Source organism: Rousettus aegyptiacus, unplaced genomic scaffold, assembly GCF_014176215.1.
Source record: "Rousettus aegyptiacus isolate mRouAeg1 unplaced genomic scaffold, mRouAeg1.p scaffold_m13_p_14, whole genome shotgun sequence".
Lineage (NCBI taxonomy): Eukaryota > Metazoa > Chordata > Mammalia > Chiroptera > Pteropodidae > Rousettus > Rousettus aegyptiacus.
This window is the reverse complement of record NW_023416289.1, coordinates 50,995,292-51,011,337: the sequence shown is the minus strand read 5'-3', so window position 1 is coordinate 51,011,337 and position 16,046 is coordinate 50,995,292. Positions and strand designations below refer to the sequence as shown.

Here is a 16,046-nt window from a genome sequence, read left to right as displayed (position 1 = left end):
AACTGTTGTTGAATATGTAGCATGAGCACTTGTCTCTGCAAATTTTCTTGAAGCTTGATTTCCATATTTTCTCACTCATCTAGTAGTCGAAATTATTTTTTTAGGCTTGCCTAAGCAGTTTCATCCCTAAGAGCCTAAGCTGAGTATTAGATCCAGGTTCATGTTCATAAGTAAGATAGGATTCAAACTAAGTAGGGAGGACATAATCAGGGATGTTTTGAATTAGTTGCAAAATCATAGAAGTCCAGTTGCTTTTGGCAAGACAGTTTCCTCTAAAAACTGTTGGTTGGGATTTGGTATTCCCTAAAGTCAGAAATTGCTGTTAGTATGAGAGCAGTGAGAAATGTTTTCAGATATGTTTCCTGAGTGTCAGGGATTTGATAGTCTAGGTCCTAAAGGACCCTCTGTTCTAAGTGGGTATGAAAAGGAAAGGAAAATACACTTTCTAGATGAGCTTTAGGTGCGAGTGTTGCAGGGAGTATCATGGACATCTGACTGCAGGACTCACTCAAATGTTTGGGCGTGTGAGAGGTTGGGTCCCCCTTTCTGGGTAGTCTTCGTAGGGGAGAACTTCTATCAACTCCTGGAAGGCCCGGGCCTCTGCAGTCAGCCCTGTGGAGAAGCCATGGCTGCACCCCTGTCAGACCAGAAGTCTTCCTTGATTCTAGACACTCTTATGGGATGCAGCCTTTCTCCTCAAACTCAAGTCCAGAATGAAATCCATGGAAATGACAAGTTGATTGTGGAAACATAGGGTTGTAGCTCTTGTTTGCTTTTCCCCACAGCCCTCAGTGGAGAGGTCGTGGGCAGACACATTGCCTGTGGGTGATCATGAAGAAAGGCAATTTTGAATGATTTGTCTTTCTCATCACAGTTCCTCCTGCTTCTTTTCACTTTATCTTCACAGTCCTTGATGCTCACAACAGAGTGTGTGAATTTGGAGGGGGAGGAGGGCTGGGCACGGCTTGTGCACCACACAACCTGGCTATGTGGTTAACGCTTCACGCCTAGGGACGCATTGTGTCTCTGCTGGCTCACGAGAAGGCTTGGTGTGCTGGTTTGCTTCCTGTCTTAGGAAGGAGAAGACTGGAAATGCTGAGTGTTGTTGGTGAGCCCACTCTGGACTTAGCCCACAGATGCACCGGAATTCTGTTGTATTGACTGTCACAGGGAACTACAAGTCTTGTTTGTAGTTTGGCAGTCCTGCTGGTTGGTCCTGGAGCTGCCAGCCATGTGTTCACTTGACCATATGGGCTTCAGGGATGGAGCAGGGGGATATGGCTGGCTTCTCACTGCAGGTCCATAGCCCTGTTTAGGGTCAGAGTTCATTTGAGTCTCTTTTTTGATACCCCTAGGAATTGGGGTCTAGACCCTTACCATTGGCAGGCTTATTCTTTGTCTGCTGTGGGTTTGTGTTCACAAATGCAGGGTTTTTTTCCTGAGCCCAAGCTTTAGAGAGTTCCCTGTATCCTAGGACTTGGGTATCCCTGAGGGCTGGCCAGCTTTTCCTCCTTTGACATGAGTGGAGCTCTGCTGTGCTGGGGTCTCCCCCTCTGAGGCTGAGCCTAGCCTTGTGTGTGTCTCCTCCATGCACGAGCTTCCCTGGAGTTCAAAGGTGGAGGGCAAAGCAAGGCCCCCAATAAGGATGGAATGGGGACACCAGGGCTGGGGGTCTGGCATACTCAAGAGCCTGGCCTGTGGTCAGAAGCTTGACTATTGTAATGAGTCAGGAAGCCACTCAGCCCTTTGGTACCATCCCTGCCCCCCACCTGGCCAAGAGGCCTAGGCTTCCTTGAAGAAAGTCTTGCCTAGGTGCTGGAACCATGGCCCCAGGATGACAGATGGACATGGTAAGATTTCAGCTGCCTTGCATAATGCCAGGCTGTGGTGTTTGCGGGGAAGGCTGATCTGAATAGTTCTTTGCCTTTCCTAGGAGCACCTTCTGCTCCATCATTGCTCAGCTAACAGAGGAGACCCAGCCACTATTCGAGACCACGCTCAAGTCCCGGGCTGTGTCCGAGGACAGCGACGTCAGGTTCACCTGCATCGTCACAGGTAATGAGGCCATCTCTATGATTCATCCACACGGCAGGGTCTTGGGGGGCTATGGAGATGGGCTTGGAGGGGGATTGGCCATGTGCACAAAACGGCAAGTCGACATTTGTTTTCTTAGTTTTCTCTTCAGTTTAGTCTCCCTGTGTGGGCTGGGTCCCTTTCTCCTCCCGTTCTGGAGCCACATATATACCTTGCTCTTCTTCAGAACCTGTGTCAGTAAAGGTTCCTCACCTTCAGATGTACACAACCGATGAATCTTAGTTCCAAGGAAAGAAGCTCTTTAATTGAAAGAGGTTTTTGAGATCATCTTCTGAAGTATCCCCATTTTATAGTTGGGTATTTTGATGCTGGGAAGCCTCAAGCCTGAGAGACAAGTCATATCCAGTGATTCAGAGTACAAACCCTAGAGACAGACTGCCTGGCTTGGAATGCTGGCTTGTCCCCTTTCCAGTTATGTGATACTGACTAGGTTACATAACCTTGCAGTGCCTCATCTGTAAAGTGGGGATGATAACAGCATGAACTTCATAGGGTTCTTGTGGGACTGAATGCAGTACTATAGGCAAAGCATTTGGAATAGTTCCTGGCATATAGCAAGTACCATCTGAGTGTTAGAAATTAAAAACATTGTTTGCGTTTCACTGAGCTCCATGCTAGAATTTGAAGCAACAAGTTGGCTGAATAGGAAACAGCATGATGCTCCTTGGAAGGGCAGGATGGAGGGATGAGAGTACTGGGAAGCTGGCCCTGGGTGTTGTCCCTCCTTCAGACCCCCACCTCCATGCCCCAGCACTCTTCCATTGCACCAGCCTGACCTGCTCAGAGCCTGCAGCACTCACTGATAAGTGCCTACGCCCCTCAGCTTTGCAGTCACCAGTTTAAGGGTTTCAGGTCAAGTTTCTAAGAGCCTATATTTTTAGTAAATCAAGAGTATTGGGGTTTCCGACTATAACATGCCCTGATTCTGAGGAACTTGTCTGCCCCAGCCAGCTAGACAGCTTCTCTAGGCAGTACTCACCCTTACCCAGAACCCTCTGAGCTCCAGGCTGAGAACACTGTCTGTTCCAGGGAACACAGAGATGCGCCTCCATCCCTTACCTTTGTATAGCGTAACATATTTTGTAACATTCATCTGTTTCCATTGTCATTGAATTCTTACAAAACTGTGTGAAGTAAGTGCTATTATTAGTCAAATTTTACACAGAAGGAAACTAGAATAAGTTAGGTGACTTTCCAGAGTCCACAAAGCTGGTGAGGAGGAGAAACAGCTTTGCTCTGCAGCCACTGATGCTGCCTGCTTATGTCTGCATCTCCTACCTTACTGTGGCGCTAATGGTTTTCTAGAAAAGTGCTGCTCTTTTGTAGCTCCATGCCTTTGCATTTGCTCTTTTTTTTCCCTATATAGAAAGTCCTTAATCCTTTTTAAAGAAAATAATATTTCAATTTTAAAGCAACTTAAAAATTATTTTTATCAAATTAATATGTGTACATTATTTTAAGACTTCAAATTATACCAAAAGACATATATCAAAATACAGCAGTTCACCCTTCCATCAGTATGTTTTCCTAGAAGCAACTGTGTTCTGCTTTTAGCTGTTTGTTCTGGTGTGTATGCATTTCCATAATGCTGAGTAACATATGAATACTGCTGACTTTTGAGTCTTCACGTTAAATGCTATCTAGTCTTCCATTTATGGGAAACAAGGAATTAGCTCTCTTTACCAGCATTTTCTTGGTTCCCCTCATTAATCGTCTCAATATAGTTAATATACTTTTGCTTAAATCAGTATTTATTGCTTACCTGGTTATGCTCATGCAGTGTTATTTGTAACCAAGCATCGTAGTATACTATGATTGTATTCTGGTTTTTTTTTTTTTTTTTAAGTTAGTATTTTTTTTTACTTTTTAGTATCTATTGCTAATTTTTCTTATACTTTCTATTAGCATCTTAATACAGTTTCCTGCAAGGTCATTGCCATCAGTATTCTGCCAGTTACTTTCTGTGGAGATGTCCCTCTTACAGATCTTTATTCTTCTGGTTGAACTTGGGGCCTCTTAGGCCTGGGCCTTCCCTTTGCTTTTCTCTTGGGTTTGATTTAGTTTACTGAATGTCATGTCGTCTTTTTTCTTGGTTTACTCTCTGGCTTTATTAAATGACACTCTCCAATAGTTTCGTCAAGTCCTAAAGGTGGTACAACAGCGGGAGGCATTGTGATGACCAGTTCTCAGCCTGTCTCTCCTCTGAATCATTCTGCTCCAGTATCATTCAGTCGCTCTCTGTGTCCAGCGCATGGTTGACATCCTAGGATCTCCCTTCACTGTCATTTGGTGGATTTCCTTTCCTCCTCTCCTGCGATGGATTTCCTGTGTTTCGTATTCCACATTTTTACCTTGATTTACATTTTTGTTTTGGTAGTTTCCTAGGAAGGGTACAAAAGAAGTAAATGTTATATAACTTGTGTCTGAAAATGTCTTTTCTTCTACTTTACCCTTGATGGAGAGTTTGGTCAGGTATAGAAGTCTAAGTTGAAAATAATTTTTCATCAGAATTTTGAAGTAATTTCTCCATTGCCTTCTTGCTTCTAATATTGCTCTTCAGAGCAGGAAGACAGTTTGATTCCTAATACTTTGCATGAGACCATCCCTTCACCCTCCCCTCACCCCCCCCTCATCTCTGGAAGCTTGTAAGAATGTTCTGCTATTTCATAATGATGTATCTTGATATGGGTTTCTTTTCATCCTGGGGCGTGCTTGGATGCTTTCTCTCTGGAAACTGAACGCCTTTAGTTCTGGGAAATTTGAGATTATTTTGATGTTGATTTCTTCCTCTTGTTTTCTCTGTTCTTTCTAGAATTCCTGTTATGTAGCCATCTGTTCTGAAGGACTCATTCTCTTATTATACTTTCTTTCCCTTTCATCTATTTGTCTTTTTGCTCTACTTTCTGGGAGATTTCTGCACTGTTATCTTTCAACTTTTCTATCGAATTTTTTTATTTCTAAGGGCTCTTTTAAAATCCTTTTCTGTAGCATCCTGTTGTTTTCATGACTATAATATATTTTAGCTCTTTGAGACCAGTAATAATAGTTTTCTAAAAGTTTCCTCTCCCTACATAGCTGTGTTTCTTCCAGTGAAACTTTTTTCATTTGTTTTGGTTCATAATCTTCCATTTATAGGCTCTCCTCTAATATGTATGTGTCTTTGACTGGCAGATAATGATTAAGAGTGGGAGACTAAAAAGCTGATTGGAAGTTCTAAGCAAGTAGGAGGGTCTGGAAAGCTGTGCCTTCCCTGAAGGGTGATCTGGGTGGCCACTGTCGAGAATTGCCAGTGTTTCTTTAGTCCTTTCCTCTTGGACCAGCAAGATTTCCTAGTGACTAGTCTTCCAGTATCTTGTCTGGAGGGTAAAGGTTTTATGGGAAATAAGCACATGAGAGTGTTAGGTGGGCTTTTAGTATAAAGCATTTATTTTATGTGTGTGGTTATTACATTTTTCTGTTTTCCATAGAGCAGTCATGCCTCCACTTGCTGGCTTGGCTGCCAGGTAAAATTTTCCAGTTAAAAACCTCACCATTGGCTGTGTTGGAGAAGAAGCCGTCACCCGGTGGTGTGGAGTGGGTGAGGGAATCCAGAGAGCTGATCGTTTTTCAAGCAACCTTTCACCGCTCCTCCTTTACCCCCAGTCCCAGAGACACCTGGTGGCCAGTTCTTATGCTGTTTGGGGGGTTTTCTGGTTTCAAAATGCGGGTCTCAGTTTTCCCCACTGCTGGTTTCCCCTCAGCTGTCTTGGGTCTGCTGAGTTGCCACTTGTCCATGTGCTTTCCAGCTTTCACAGTGCTGTCTCCTCTGTTGCTGGCCTTACCTATTCTCCCCTTCCTTGAGTTCTTATATCTTTAAGAAAAAAATCTTTTTAGTGAAGTCTTAGTGGGTTTTGGGGAAAGGATAAAAATAGATGGTCTGCTCCTTTGGCCTTTTTACCTAGAAGCCTACTTCTTTGCCTGGCACATTCCTTCTCATCTTTCAAAGTTCAGCGCAAACATCCTCCAGGAGGTCATCTCCAGCATTTCCGCGGGAAGCCCTTACTGTCTTCTGTGGCACAGTTTGTTTATACATCTGTCTCTCCAACAAGACCGTGAGGTCTGCGAGGTTAGAGTACACACCGGACACATTGTGCCTCTTGGGGGCAGGTACAAAGAAGGCGCCTGGTAAATGTTTGCCAAATACCCATGCTGTGAACAAAATTTATGGCTTTTCTACTTTCCACATTTCAGCTGTGGCTTCGGTGCCTTGGAAACAGCAGCTGCTGTGGAGACCTTGGACCACTTCAGAGTGGGGTCCCTTCTCTCCCTCTCCCCTTCTGTCCTTTGTAGCCATTGAGTCAGATCAACGTGGAGAACCTGACATGAGTCTGACTTACAGAATCTTGGGGTATTTTATTGAACACTCCCAGTGTCATAATGGGAGTAAGCTTTTCCCTGTTGCAGGTCCAACTCAAAGGAGCAAACGTTTTTCCCCTTAGTTGCCATGACACCCATGTCTCATGACAACCAACGAGAGCCAGGGTTTTCTGTGCTAGAACCCCTTCCATGCTGAGATCTCCAACACTACTAATGAAGCTGTAAATTGTCCAGGGCTCAAGCTATCTCTGACATCCGAATCCTTGTCCACTGTTGTACCTGACTCCACCTTCTCCCTCCTCACTCCACACATATAAAAAATCTCAAGTTATCTGAGTTTTATGTAGCAGATTATTGAAAGAGGTCTTCGTGACCACCATAGTATACTGAAATGAGCTGGTTCCAGTTAGCATGGAGGAAAGAGAAAATGCAGACTGTAGAAAAGGGGAAAAGGTGAAGCAGAAAGACAAGTGAGAACAAGAAACAGGGTTAGAAGTTGGGCTTCTTCAGTCCGGAAAGGTGGACATTGGATAGATGTATGGTGGACATTGGCGTCTGTGAGACTGGCGTGGTAATCTGGCTTGTCTCCATGGAGATAATAACCACACTTGCATCTCTTCCTCCTACCCTACTGGTGCATTTCATAAACTAGGCTGTGACGAATCAGCCCCACCAGCACCCTGCCAGGAGCAGGTGATGCTTTCCTGGCGGGTCAGAACCTAGTCCAGGTGACAGAGGTGTCCGTGCTGGTTCCCCACTGGCTGAGCTGTGAGGGATGCCCTTGGTGGCTCAGAGAAGGAGGGCACAGCCCTGAGGTTCTTCCCTGTCAGAGTGGGCCTTGACCGGACCTTCTGTCTCCTGTCTCCCCTAGGGGTTCCTCTGGCTAGAGTGCCTCTTGTCCTCCTTGAGACTGCCTATCTCTGTCCAGCATGGTGGTCGCCTTCCCCCACTCTCCTTAATACTATTGCAGATTCCGTGTGTATGTGTGTGTGTCTGTGAGCACACGCTTATGCATATATTGAGGTAGGAGGAGGGAGCACCAGCAACAGGTCAGCTTCTGTTTCTAAAGAAACTTTTTTTAGAGAAATAAGTCAGTATGATGACTGCTGGGGGTAAAAATGCATGTATCAGTCCCAGAATCCCCAGTGGAAAGAGCATTAGAGAAAGGAAAAGGAAACTAGGGGCTTTGTTATATGCTAGCTGTGTGGCCCTAGGTAACTTAGTTTCTCTGAACCTCATCTTTTGTGTAAAAGGGATTAAAACGCCTGCACTGTTTTATAGAAGACAGGGATTCAAAGTTTGCCTCTTCTGCTTACCAGCTAGATGACTTTGGGCAGGAGCCTTAATTTTATGGGTCTTGATTTCCTCTTCCTTAAATTGGGGATTCCTCATAGGATTTTGGTGAGGACTAGATGAGATAAAACGTGAAAAATGTTCAGCTCAATGTCTGGCACATAGTAAGTTTTCAATAAATGTTAGCATTTATGTTCACAGCATTGTTATTAAGGGCCAAGTGAAATTCTGTATTTGAAACTCTAGATTTACATTAACCATTATTCTCTTGAATCTGAGCTTCTCCAAAATGGAATGGTTGGGACGAGGCTGCAAGTCCCCGAGCTGGGTTCCAGACCCTGGCCTGGTGGCTGGGAAGCAGAGGTCGCAGGGTGTGATAGAGAAGAAGGCCACAGGCTCCAGTACTGCTGTGGACTCTTCTGGGTACAGCCGAATGTGTGTGTGTGTGTGCGTGTACACCTGCCTGTGGACATACACACGCGCATATTTGTGTACACAGGGAATAAAGGACCTCTATCGCTTTTATGTGTTTTAGAATATAGTTCCCAATATCCGGGGAAAAGACAATGTTTTCTCCCCAGATAAAGTTGTTTCCAAAACTCATTTTGCCATGGAGCCCTAAGCTGTCAGATTGGCCCCCACTTTGTGATGAGGCACCAGTGGATGGCATGGGGGCTGAGACCTCATAGTTTCAGTGTCCCCCGCCTGGCTCCCTCGCCCAGCCTGACTGGACTCAGATGCCCTGGTGGCTGTGGCCCTGACGGGCAGGCCATGGGGCGGGGGGGCTCTGTGCCGGGCCCTCACAGGGGTGAGATCATCCCACAGGATGGTGAGGACGCTTATGCTGGCCTCGGCCACACACACAGTGATGTAACCAGGGGCTTTAGCTCACAGTGGAAACATGGGGTTCGCTTTACAGTCAGGCTGCCCAGAGTTTGTTCCTGGCTGACCCTGCCGCAGCCTTGTCTCCCTTGCTCCTCAGGGTGCCCTTTGCTTTCCACCCTCTTGCTCTGCTGCTTCGTTCCTTTGTCAGGCATGCCCTTTCCATCTACCTCTGGTTTTTGTCACTCATTCCCTTACTTACTCATGTACTCACTCATCCAGCAGATTTTGTTAAGTAACCACTGTGTACCACACACCATCTTAGGTGGTTCGGAGGTAGCAGTAAAGAAGATGTGATTCTTGTGCACAGGGGACATACAGAGTCTAGGAGAGAAGGAGGACAAGGAAATAGTTACATAGAATATCTTGATTGGTGCTATGAAGGGGAAGTGCAAGCACTGAACCCACATTTTCTGAAATTCTGCCCACCATTCAAGGCCAATTCAAAAGCCACTCCTCCCAGAAAACCTCTCCTGATTCCGCAGCCAGGGGCGCTTTCTCCCTTCTGTGCACACGGAGCACTTAGTGCATTGCTTCATTCATTCATCTATAAATACTTAATGAGCATTGATTTCATACCAGGCACTATTCTAGGAACTGAGGACACAGCAGTGAATAACACAGACAAGTTATGCAGCTGATATTTCCACAGGCAGTTGGAAAGGATGGACAGTCATAGTGTATAATGTGTCAGGCAGCCATGCATTCTATGAAGAAAGATAAACATAGAGGGATGAGAAGTACAGGGCGTGAGAGTTGCTCTTTAATTCAGGGTGGTAAGGAAGGCCTCTATGAGGAGGTGATGTGAGAACAGAGACAAAGAATTTTGGTGTAGTGTTTGCACAGTGTGTGACAGGCGAGCCAGGAGGATCATGTGGCTGGGCTGCAGCAAACAAAGCAGAAAGTACTAGGTAAGGCGTAACAAGGCTCAGATCAGGGGGCCTTGATGAAGTGGAAGCTGTGGGTATTTTTCAGCAGACGAGTTCCATGGCCCGACTTTATTTTAAAGGGCTCCCTATGGGAGCCTTGCTGTTCTGAGAATGGGCTGAAGGGTGGCTAGGATGATAGTGAGATCTGCAAGGAGATTATTGCAGAAATCAATGTTTGAAATGTTGATGATGGACCAGATTGGTGATGGGAGTGGCAAGAAGTGATCAATTCTGGATATATTTTGAAGGGAGAGCACTTAGGATTGTCTGATGAAGTAGATGTGGGAAAAGAAAGGACTAAAGAATTACCTCCATGTTTTGGCCTGACCCAAAGTAGAAGGATGCAGTTGCCATTTACTGAGCTATGTGGGGACTGACTTGGAAAGAGGGGAATTAAGGAGCTTGGCTTAGGCGCCTTTAACTTCAATACCTATTAGACTTCCAAGTGGATGTCAGGTCCACAGTCAGAAACAAGAACCAGGAGTTCAGGGGAGAGGGGCTGCATATTCAAACTTGGGAGTCATAAGCATATAGATATTTAAAGGCTGTAGGCCAGGAATAGTACCCCTAGATCATCGGTCCCCAACCTTTTCAGCTCCAGGGACCAGTGCTCTTATGAGAATCTAGTGCCTGATGATCTGAGGTGGAGCTGAGGTGGTGATGTTAGTGCTGGGGAGCCACTGCAGATATGATGAAACTTGGCTCTCCTGCCACTCGCCTCCTGCTGTGCATCCTGGTTCCTAACAGGCCATGACTGGTACTGGTCTGCAGCACTGGGGCTGGCAACCCTTGCCCTTGGTTATATGGGGAGCGACTGGAAAGCGGTTCTGAGGCCTGAGCCCTGGCTTCTCACATTTACAGCCCTAGGTGGAGAGGATGGAAGAGGTTAGGAAAAGCAGCCAGTGAAGCAAGAAGGGCCCTCAGGAGTAGTGTCCAGAAGCAAATGAGGAAAAGGTTTCAGAAGGGGGATCAGTGCTGATAGGTTGGGTAGGTGAGGCTTAGAGTCAGCAGTGGATTTGGCAACATGCGAGTCATGGGTGAACTGGACAAGAGCAAATCCCAATGCACTGGCAGTGCTAAAGCCTGATTAGAGGACAGAGAGTGCACACAGCGAGTATTGACAAGTCTTTTAAATTTTTCTGTAAAGTAGAGAATGGAGAAATCGGGGTAGGAGCTAGAGAAGGACTGGGCCAAATGAAGTATTTTTAAAGAAAAGGAGACAATACAACAGGCTTGTAAGCTAATGGGAATGATACAATAGTGAGGAAAAGTTTGATGATGCAGCAGAGAGCAGGACAGTAGTTGGAGAGATGTCCCCGATGAGGCAAGAGGAGGTGGGATCAGTGAGGGTGGCTTTAACTAGGCGTGTGGGCAGTTCGTCCAGACAGTAGGGAAGGCAGAGCAGGTATGCACAGATGCAAGTGTGTCTCTACCTTGTGCGGGGACCTGTCTTGTCTTTTCTAGGTTCCCTGAGAACGGAGACCCTGTTCGTCAAGTTTTTATATCATAACCCTCACTTGGCAGTCAGCTCCTTCTTAATATATATGTATTTATGTTAGGAGTCTTAAATTTCTAATGAATATTGCAGATTAGTTGGAGTTAGCTTAAAAAATGAAGCAGAATTCATTGGTAAGACAAGACAGGCTTTTTAATGAATTGAGAAGGCATATAGCCATGGGCAGGCAAGGAATGGAGCCAGTATTTGGAAGGATGTCAGCACTCTATCTGGTTCCTAGCTCTTATTTTATCCTGAAAATAAACTTCATTCGTCCATTTCGCTGCAGATCAGCTTTGCCTTCTTCTTAGTCTATGTGGCAGAAGATGATCGTACCTCTTTAAAGTTATATTTCCAGACATAAGCATAGACTGTCTCTAGGTCCTAATTCCCAAATCCTAGTTCAAAGAACTGGATTAGATTAGTTGATTGGGTGTCCATTACTGGACCAATCAGCTGTGTGGCCATGGAAGCAGGGAACATCTGACTCTAGTAGTTGGAAGCTCTCCTTGTGGGTAGGGCTAGAAATCACTAGAGAGGAGGGCCTGGGAAGACACTTCAGTCAGTATCACATAGTGAGTGGGTAGGTAGGTAGGTAGGTTGATGTGGCAGTGGGGCGGAGGGGATGAGGATGGATGGATGGATGGATGGATGGATGGATGGATGGATGGATGGATGTTTTAGCTGTGTCATCAAATAATCCTAACAGTCCAGGGACCTTGGATGAAAGAAGGATGGCCCTCTGCAGTGGTCTTAATGTCGGAGTGCTGCGGGGAGACATTTGCGAATAGAGCTGTTACTACAGCTGAGGATGTAGAGCAGGCCACTGAAGAAAAGAAGCTTATTGCCAACCGCCAAGGCTTTCTAGAAACTTCTTTCTTTTTTTCTTATCAGGAAGCTAGGAATATTCTCCTGCATAGTTGATTTGCCTTCCAGTTGCTAAAGAGTAACAGTTTTCATCTTTGACTGGGCCTAGCTTCTAAAATTAAGCTGAGCCATATGATAGCCCTGTTCTTTTAGCAAGCCTGAGGCAGGTGGGCCAGTCCAGTCTCTGTGGGTAGTTTGAGGAAACCATGGTATGTCTTCTCTTCCCACTGTTTGGAACTGGTTTTCCTATAATCCAGTCTCCTGCTTTCTTCTTAGGATACCCAGAACCAGAGGTGACCTGGTACAAGGATGACGTGGAGCTAGACCGCTACTGTGGCTTGCCAAAATACAAGATCACTCATCAGGGCAACCGTCACACACTGCAGCTCTTTAGGTAAGGGAGAGGGGCCTTCTCTGTCCTCTGTGCCCTTCTGAGGGTCTAGTGGCCCAAGCCTGCCCTCAGGAGCAGAGATAGCTGGATGAAGATGCGCAGGTGAGATCTGGAGGTGGAGGGTAAGGTGCTGCTGCTCAGTTGAATCATTTGGTGAACTACGTATGCCTGCGGCGTCTGGGATCTCCTAAGGCCAGGGTGGGAGTGTTTCTGACAGCCAGAGAGCTGAGTGCAACCACAGGAGGTCCTGACCCACAGAAGCATTTTCCATGAGATCAGCTGCCAAAAAAAGGTCCAGTGTCATTCTTTACAAGGGGCTGTATGGGTCACCTGCTTCTGAAGGGAGCTTTCCTAGGCCCCAAGTCTAATCCCTCCTGGAAAAGCATGACCTTGGTCAGCTCCCGCCCTCCTGCTGGCTCAGTTTCCTTAACTGCAATGGAGAGTGTTGGACATGCTTTTGTCTGAGGTGGGCTTGACACTCGGGCAGGACTTGCAGGGGCTGGGGCAGCTCACTCGGTTCTGAGAGGCTCTGGCTGTGGGGAGTGGGGGCCTCTCATCTCCCAGGAGGGGGGAATTGGCATCTAATGCTCCTGCCTCCAGGTGTCAAGAAGACGATGCCGCCATCTACCAGGCCTCTGCCCAGAATTCCAAGGGCATAGTGTCCTGTTCGGGCGTCCTAGAGGTGGGCACCATGACCGAGTACAAGATCCATCAGCGCTGGTTCGCCAAGCTGAAGCACAAGGCCGCGGCAAAGATACGTGAGATTGAGCAGAGCTGGAAGCATGGGAAGGAGGCAGTGGGAGAGGCCGACACCCTGCGTAAGCTCAGCCCTGACCGCTTCCAGCGAAAACGGCGACTGAGTGGGGCTGAGGTGCCAGTCTCCTCGGCTCCGACCAGAGAGGCTGAGGACAGCACCCAGGCGGCTTGGCAAGAGGTGGGGACTGAGTCTAGTCAGCACCCCAGTTTGGGCCTGATGAATAGTTTTGCCTCCGGAGAGGTTACCACCAATGGGGATGCTGCCCCTGAGAATGGGGAGGCTGGGGAACATGGCCTATTGTCATACATCTGTGAGGCCATGGAGCTGGGGTCTCAGAGAGCCCCCAAAAAGGAGTCTGGGGCCAAGAAGAAAAAGAAAGATGAGGAACCTAAGCCAGGCCTGCGGAAGCCAGAGTTAGAGAAGGCAGCGCTAGGCCACCATTCGGAAAACTGTGGCCCCAGTGCAGACAAGCCTGACTCTTGTGGGACACAGGGGCCCATGGACACAGAGCAGGTTCACACCCAGCCCAGAGGCAGGGCTACACGGGGGCCTGGGTCTCCTGGAGTAGATAGCACCGTTAAGCCAGCCTCTGCCATGGGCTCTCAAGACCAGGCCCAGAATGCCCTGGCCGCAGCCCCTGTCCCAGGCCCAGACCAGGAAGCATATTTCTCCCTGAAGGACATGTATCTGGAGAGCACCCGGACAGTCAGGCCTCATGGGGAGGAGGGGTCCCGCACCCCAAGTGGCAGGACGCCTGGAGAAATGCCCTCTGGGAAGGTGCCCGGCGAGACCACAGGTGAGAGGGGGCCTACTGCTCCTGGCCAGCCCACACCCTCAGCCCCCCAGCCAAATAGGCCTTTCAACAGGAAGAGATTTGCCCCTCCGAAGCCCAAAGTGGAGCCAACTGCCAACAGCAAGCCTGATTCTTCCTTGAGTCAAGCTCCAGGACCTGGAGCCCAGAGATTAGGGAAGGCCCCACCTCAGGACTCTCCCCAAGTGCCTACACCCCCTGCCCGGCGGAGACACGGCACCCGGGACAGCACCCCGCAGGAACAAGCGGGCCACGGGACTCCAGGAGAGGTAAGTGTGGGTGCTGGGTGCCTGGAGGCTGCTCTGGGAAGCTGACCTCATGGAAACTCTTGCTGCAACAGCTCGGCAGCCAGTGAGCAGTGGGATATTTATAGAAGAGGTGGGGTGGGGATGGAGTGCCAGCCAGGAACAGGGGACCACAGGCCCGGCCAGGCATGTGGGCAACACAGCCTGACTGTGACTCTCTCATCTGACAGTGTGGGAGTTCACAGCCAAGGAGACTGTGCCCCAGAGGGAGGTGGGGGAAGACTACGTTCTTCGGGGAGGAAGGCAGTGGGAAGTTTCCTGTGAGCTCTCCTGAAACAACAGTTCACAGAATAGGATTGTGCTGTAGAAAATTTTAACTATCACATGTGTAGGGAATTCTGGTTTAATGTGAGTTTCTAAGATTTTGGAGTCAAGTATACCTACATGTGAATCTGGTTATCCTTTACATTGTGTGAACTTGGGCAAGTTGTAAAATCAGAATTATAATGAAACCTTCATAGGGCAGTTGCAAGAATCGAGTGCTTAGGACAGGCCTTGTGCATATTAAGAACTAAATAAGTGGCAGTAGGTATACAATACTCCTGTAGTGGAAGGCAGAGGTAGACTATCGTACATAAGAACAGAGTGTCATCATTTTCTGGGCATCAGATAGCCAACAGAGAAAAGATGATGTTGTGTGGAGACATGGTTAGGTGGTCTTTGTTCTTCAAAGAAAGTGGTGGGTGGGGGGGCGGATAGCACTAAGGCGTTTGAAGGGGAAGAGAGGCGGGGAGAGTGGGATTGAGAGGATGGACAGAGGGGGAACAGTTTGTCCTGGTTGGTCCCTGTTCCATGTCTCAGGGAGCAGAGGGCAGGCAGTATGTCACAGGAGTTCAGTGAGCCCCAGAGTGTTTTATAGTGGGGCGGAAAGAGGACAGTTTTCTTATGAGTGGCAGAAAGAAAAAGTGTTTCAGGAGTCAGGGTAAGGTGTATAAGATACATAGGATGTACTAAGAAATTATTGATGGTTTATCTGAATTCAGATTTAACCAGGCATCCTTTATTTCTTTTTGCTAAATCTGGCCACCCTAAGTGGAGACAGCATTTTGGCGGGAACTAAGATGACACTGTTTCTTGAGATGGAGGGAGCAGGAGTCTGTGTCCCAGGAAACAAGAGCAGCTGCAAGCAGTGCGTCACAGGAGTTGGGCAGAGGACAGATGGTTTCTTAGAACTGTAAGGGAAGTACATGAGGGACATGCTGCTATAGCACCTCATGGGGAGTGAAGAGAAAGGGATGCTTCGTGGACAGGGGGGACCTGCCCTTCCCATTGAGGGACAGAAGGGGAGACTGGTTTCAAGAGTGAACAGGGAAAATGGTTTTATTTCAGTGGGTGCTGAAGTCAGTCATTCAGAGGGCGATGGAGTGGGGCAGACCTCAAACCAGCCTCTGGAATCTGTTCATAGCCCTCAGGCCCTCAGACTCAGTCTCAGGAGATTTGGGCAGCTGGTGTGGTGAGTTCTGGTGGCCCAGAAAGGGCCGATCTGTGTGCCTGACAGCCCACAGGCTGAACAGCAGGGCCATGTTGTAGGATGGTCCTCATGGATCCCTAGGAAGCTCATCTGGGAAGTGACCAGGCTGACCACCAAGTCTGGGATTGAATCTGGCCTCCGTCCACAGCGGTGGAGGTGCCGTGGCCAGGGTTCTGAGAGGGCCCTCCATGCCTCCCAATGGCGGGATGAGCGGGGTTGGGTGGCGCAGGCACCGGAGAGGCCGACTGCAGTGGTGCTGCTGTTCTGCAAAAGGCATATGTGGCTTTTTATTTTTTAACATGCTTTAGAAAAATTATGAAATTTATACATATGAAAAATGCATTTAGCATCTGTGTATATTTTGATGCTTTTGTTTTTTAGTGGCTGAATTTAAT

At 47.7% G+C, this 16,046-nt stretch overlaps 1 protein-coding gene across 2 annotated transcripts in view; it reads left to right on the top strand.

Moving 5' to 3' along the window:
* Nucleotides 1–16,046, top strand: part of ALPK3 (alpha kinase 3) — a 42,038-nt gene that overhangs the window by 6,673 nt on the left and 19,319 nt on the right. For both annotated transcript variants that reach the window (XM_016151679.2, XM_036231896.1), the window contains 3 exons: nt 1,934–2,055; nt 12,193–12,310; nt 12,908–14,144. In XM_016151679.2, coding sequence (XP_016007165.2) covers nt 1,934–2,055; nt 12,193–12,310; nt 12,908–14,144 — 1,477 coding nt within the window. The remainder of the gene's footprint in view (nt 1–1,933; nt 2,056–12,192; nt 12,311–12,907; nt 14,145–16,046) is intronic.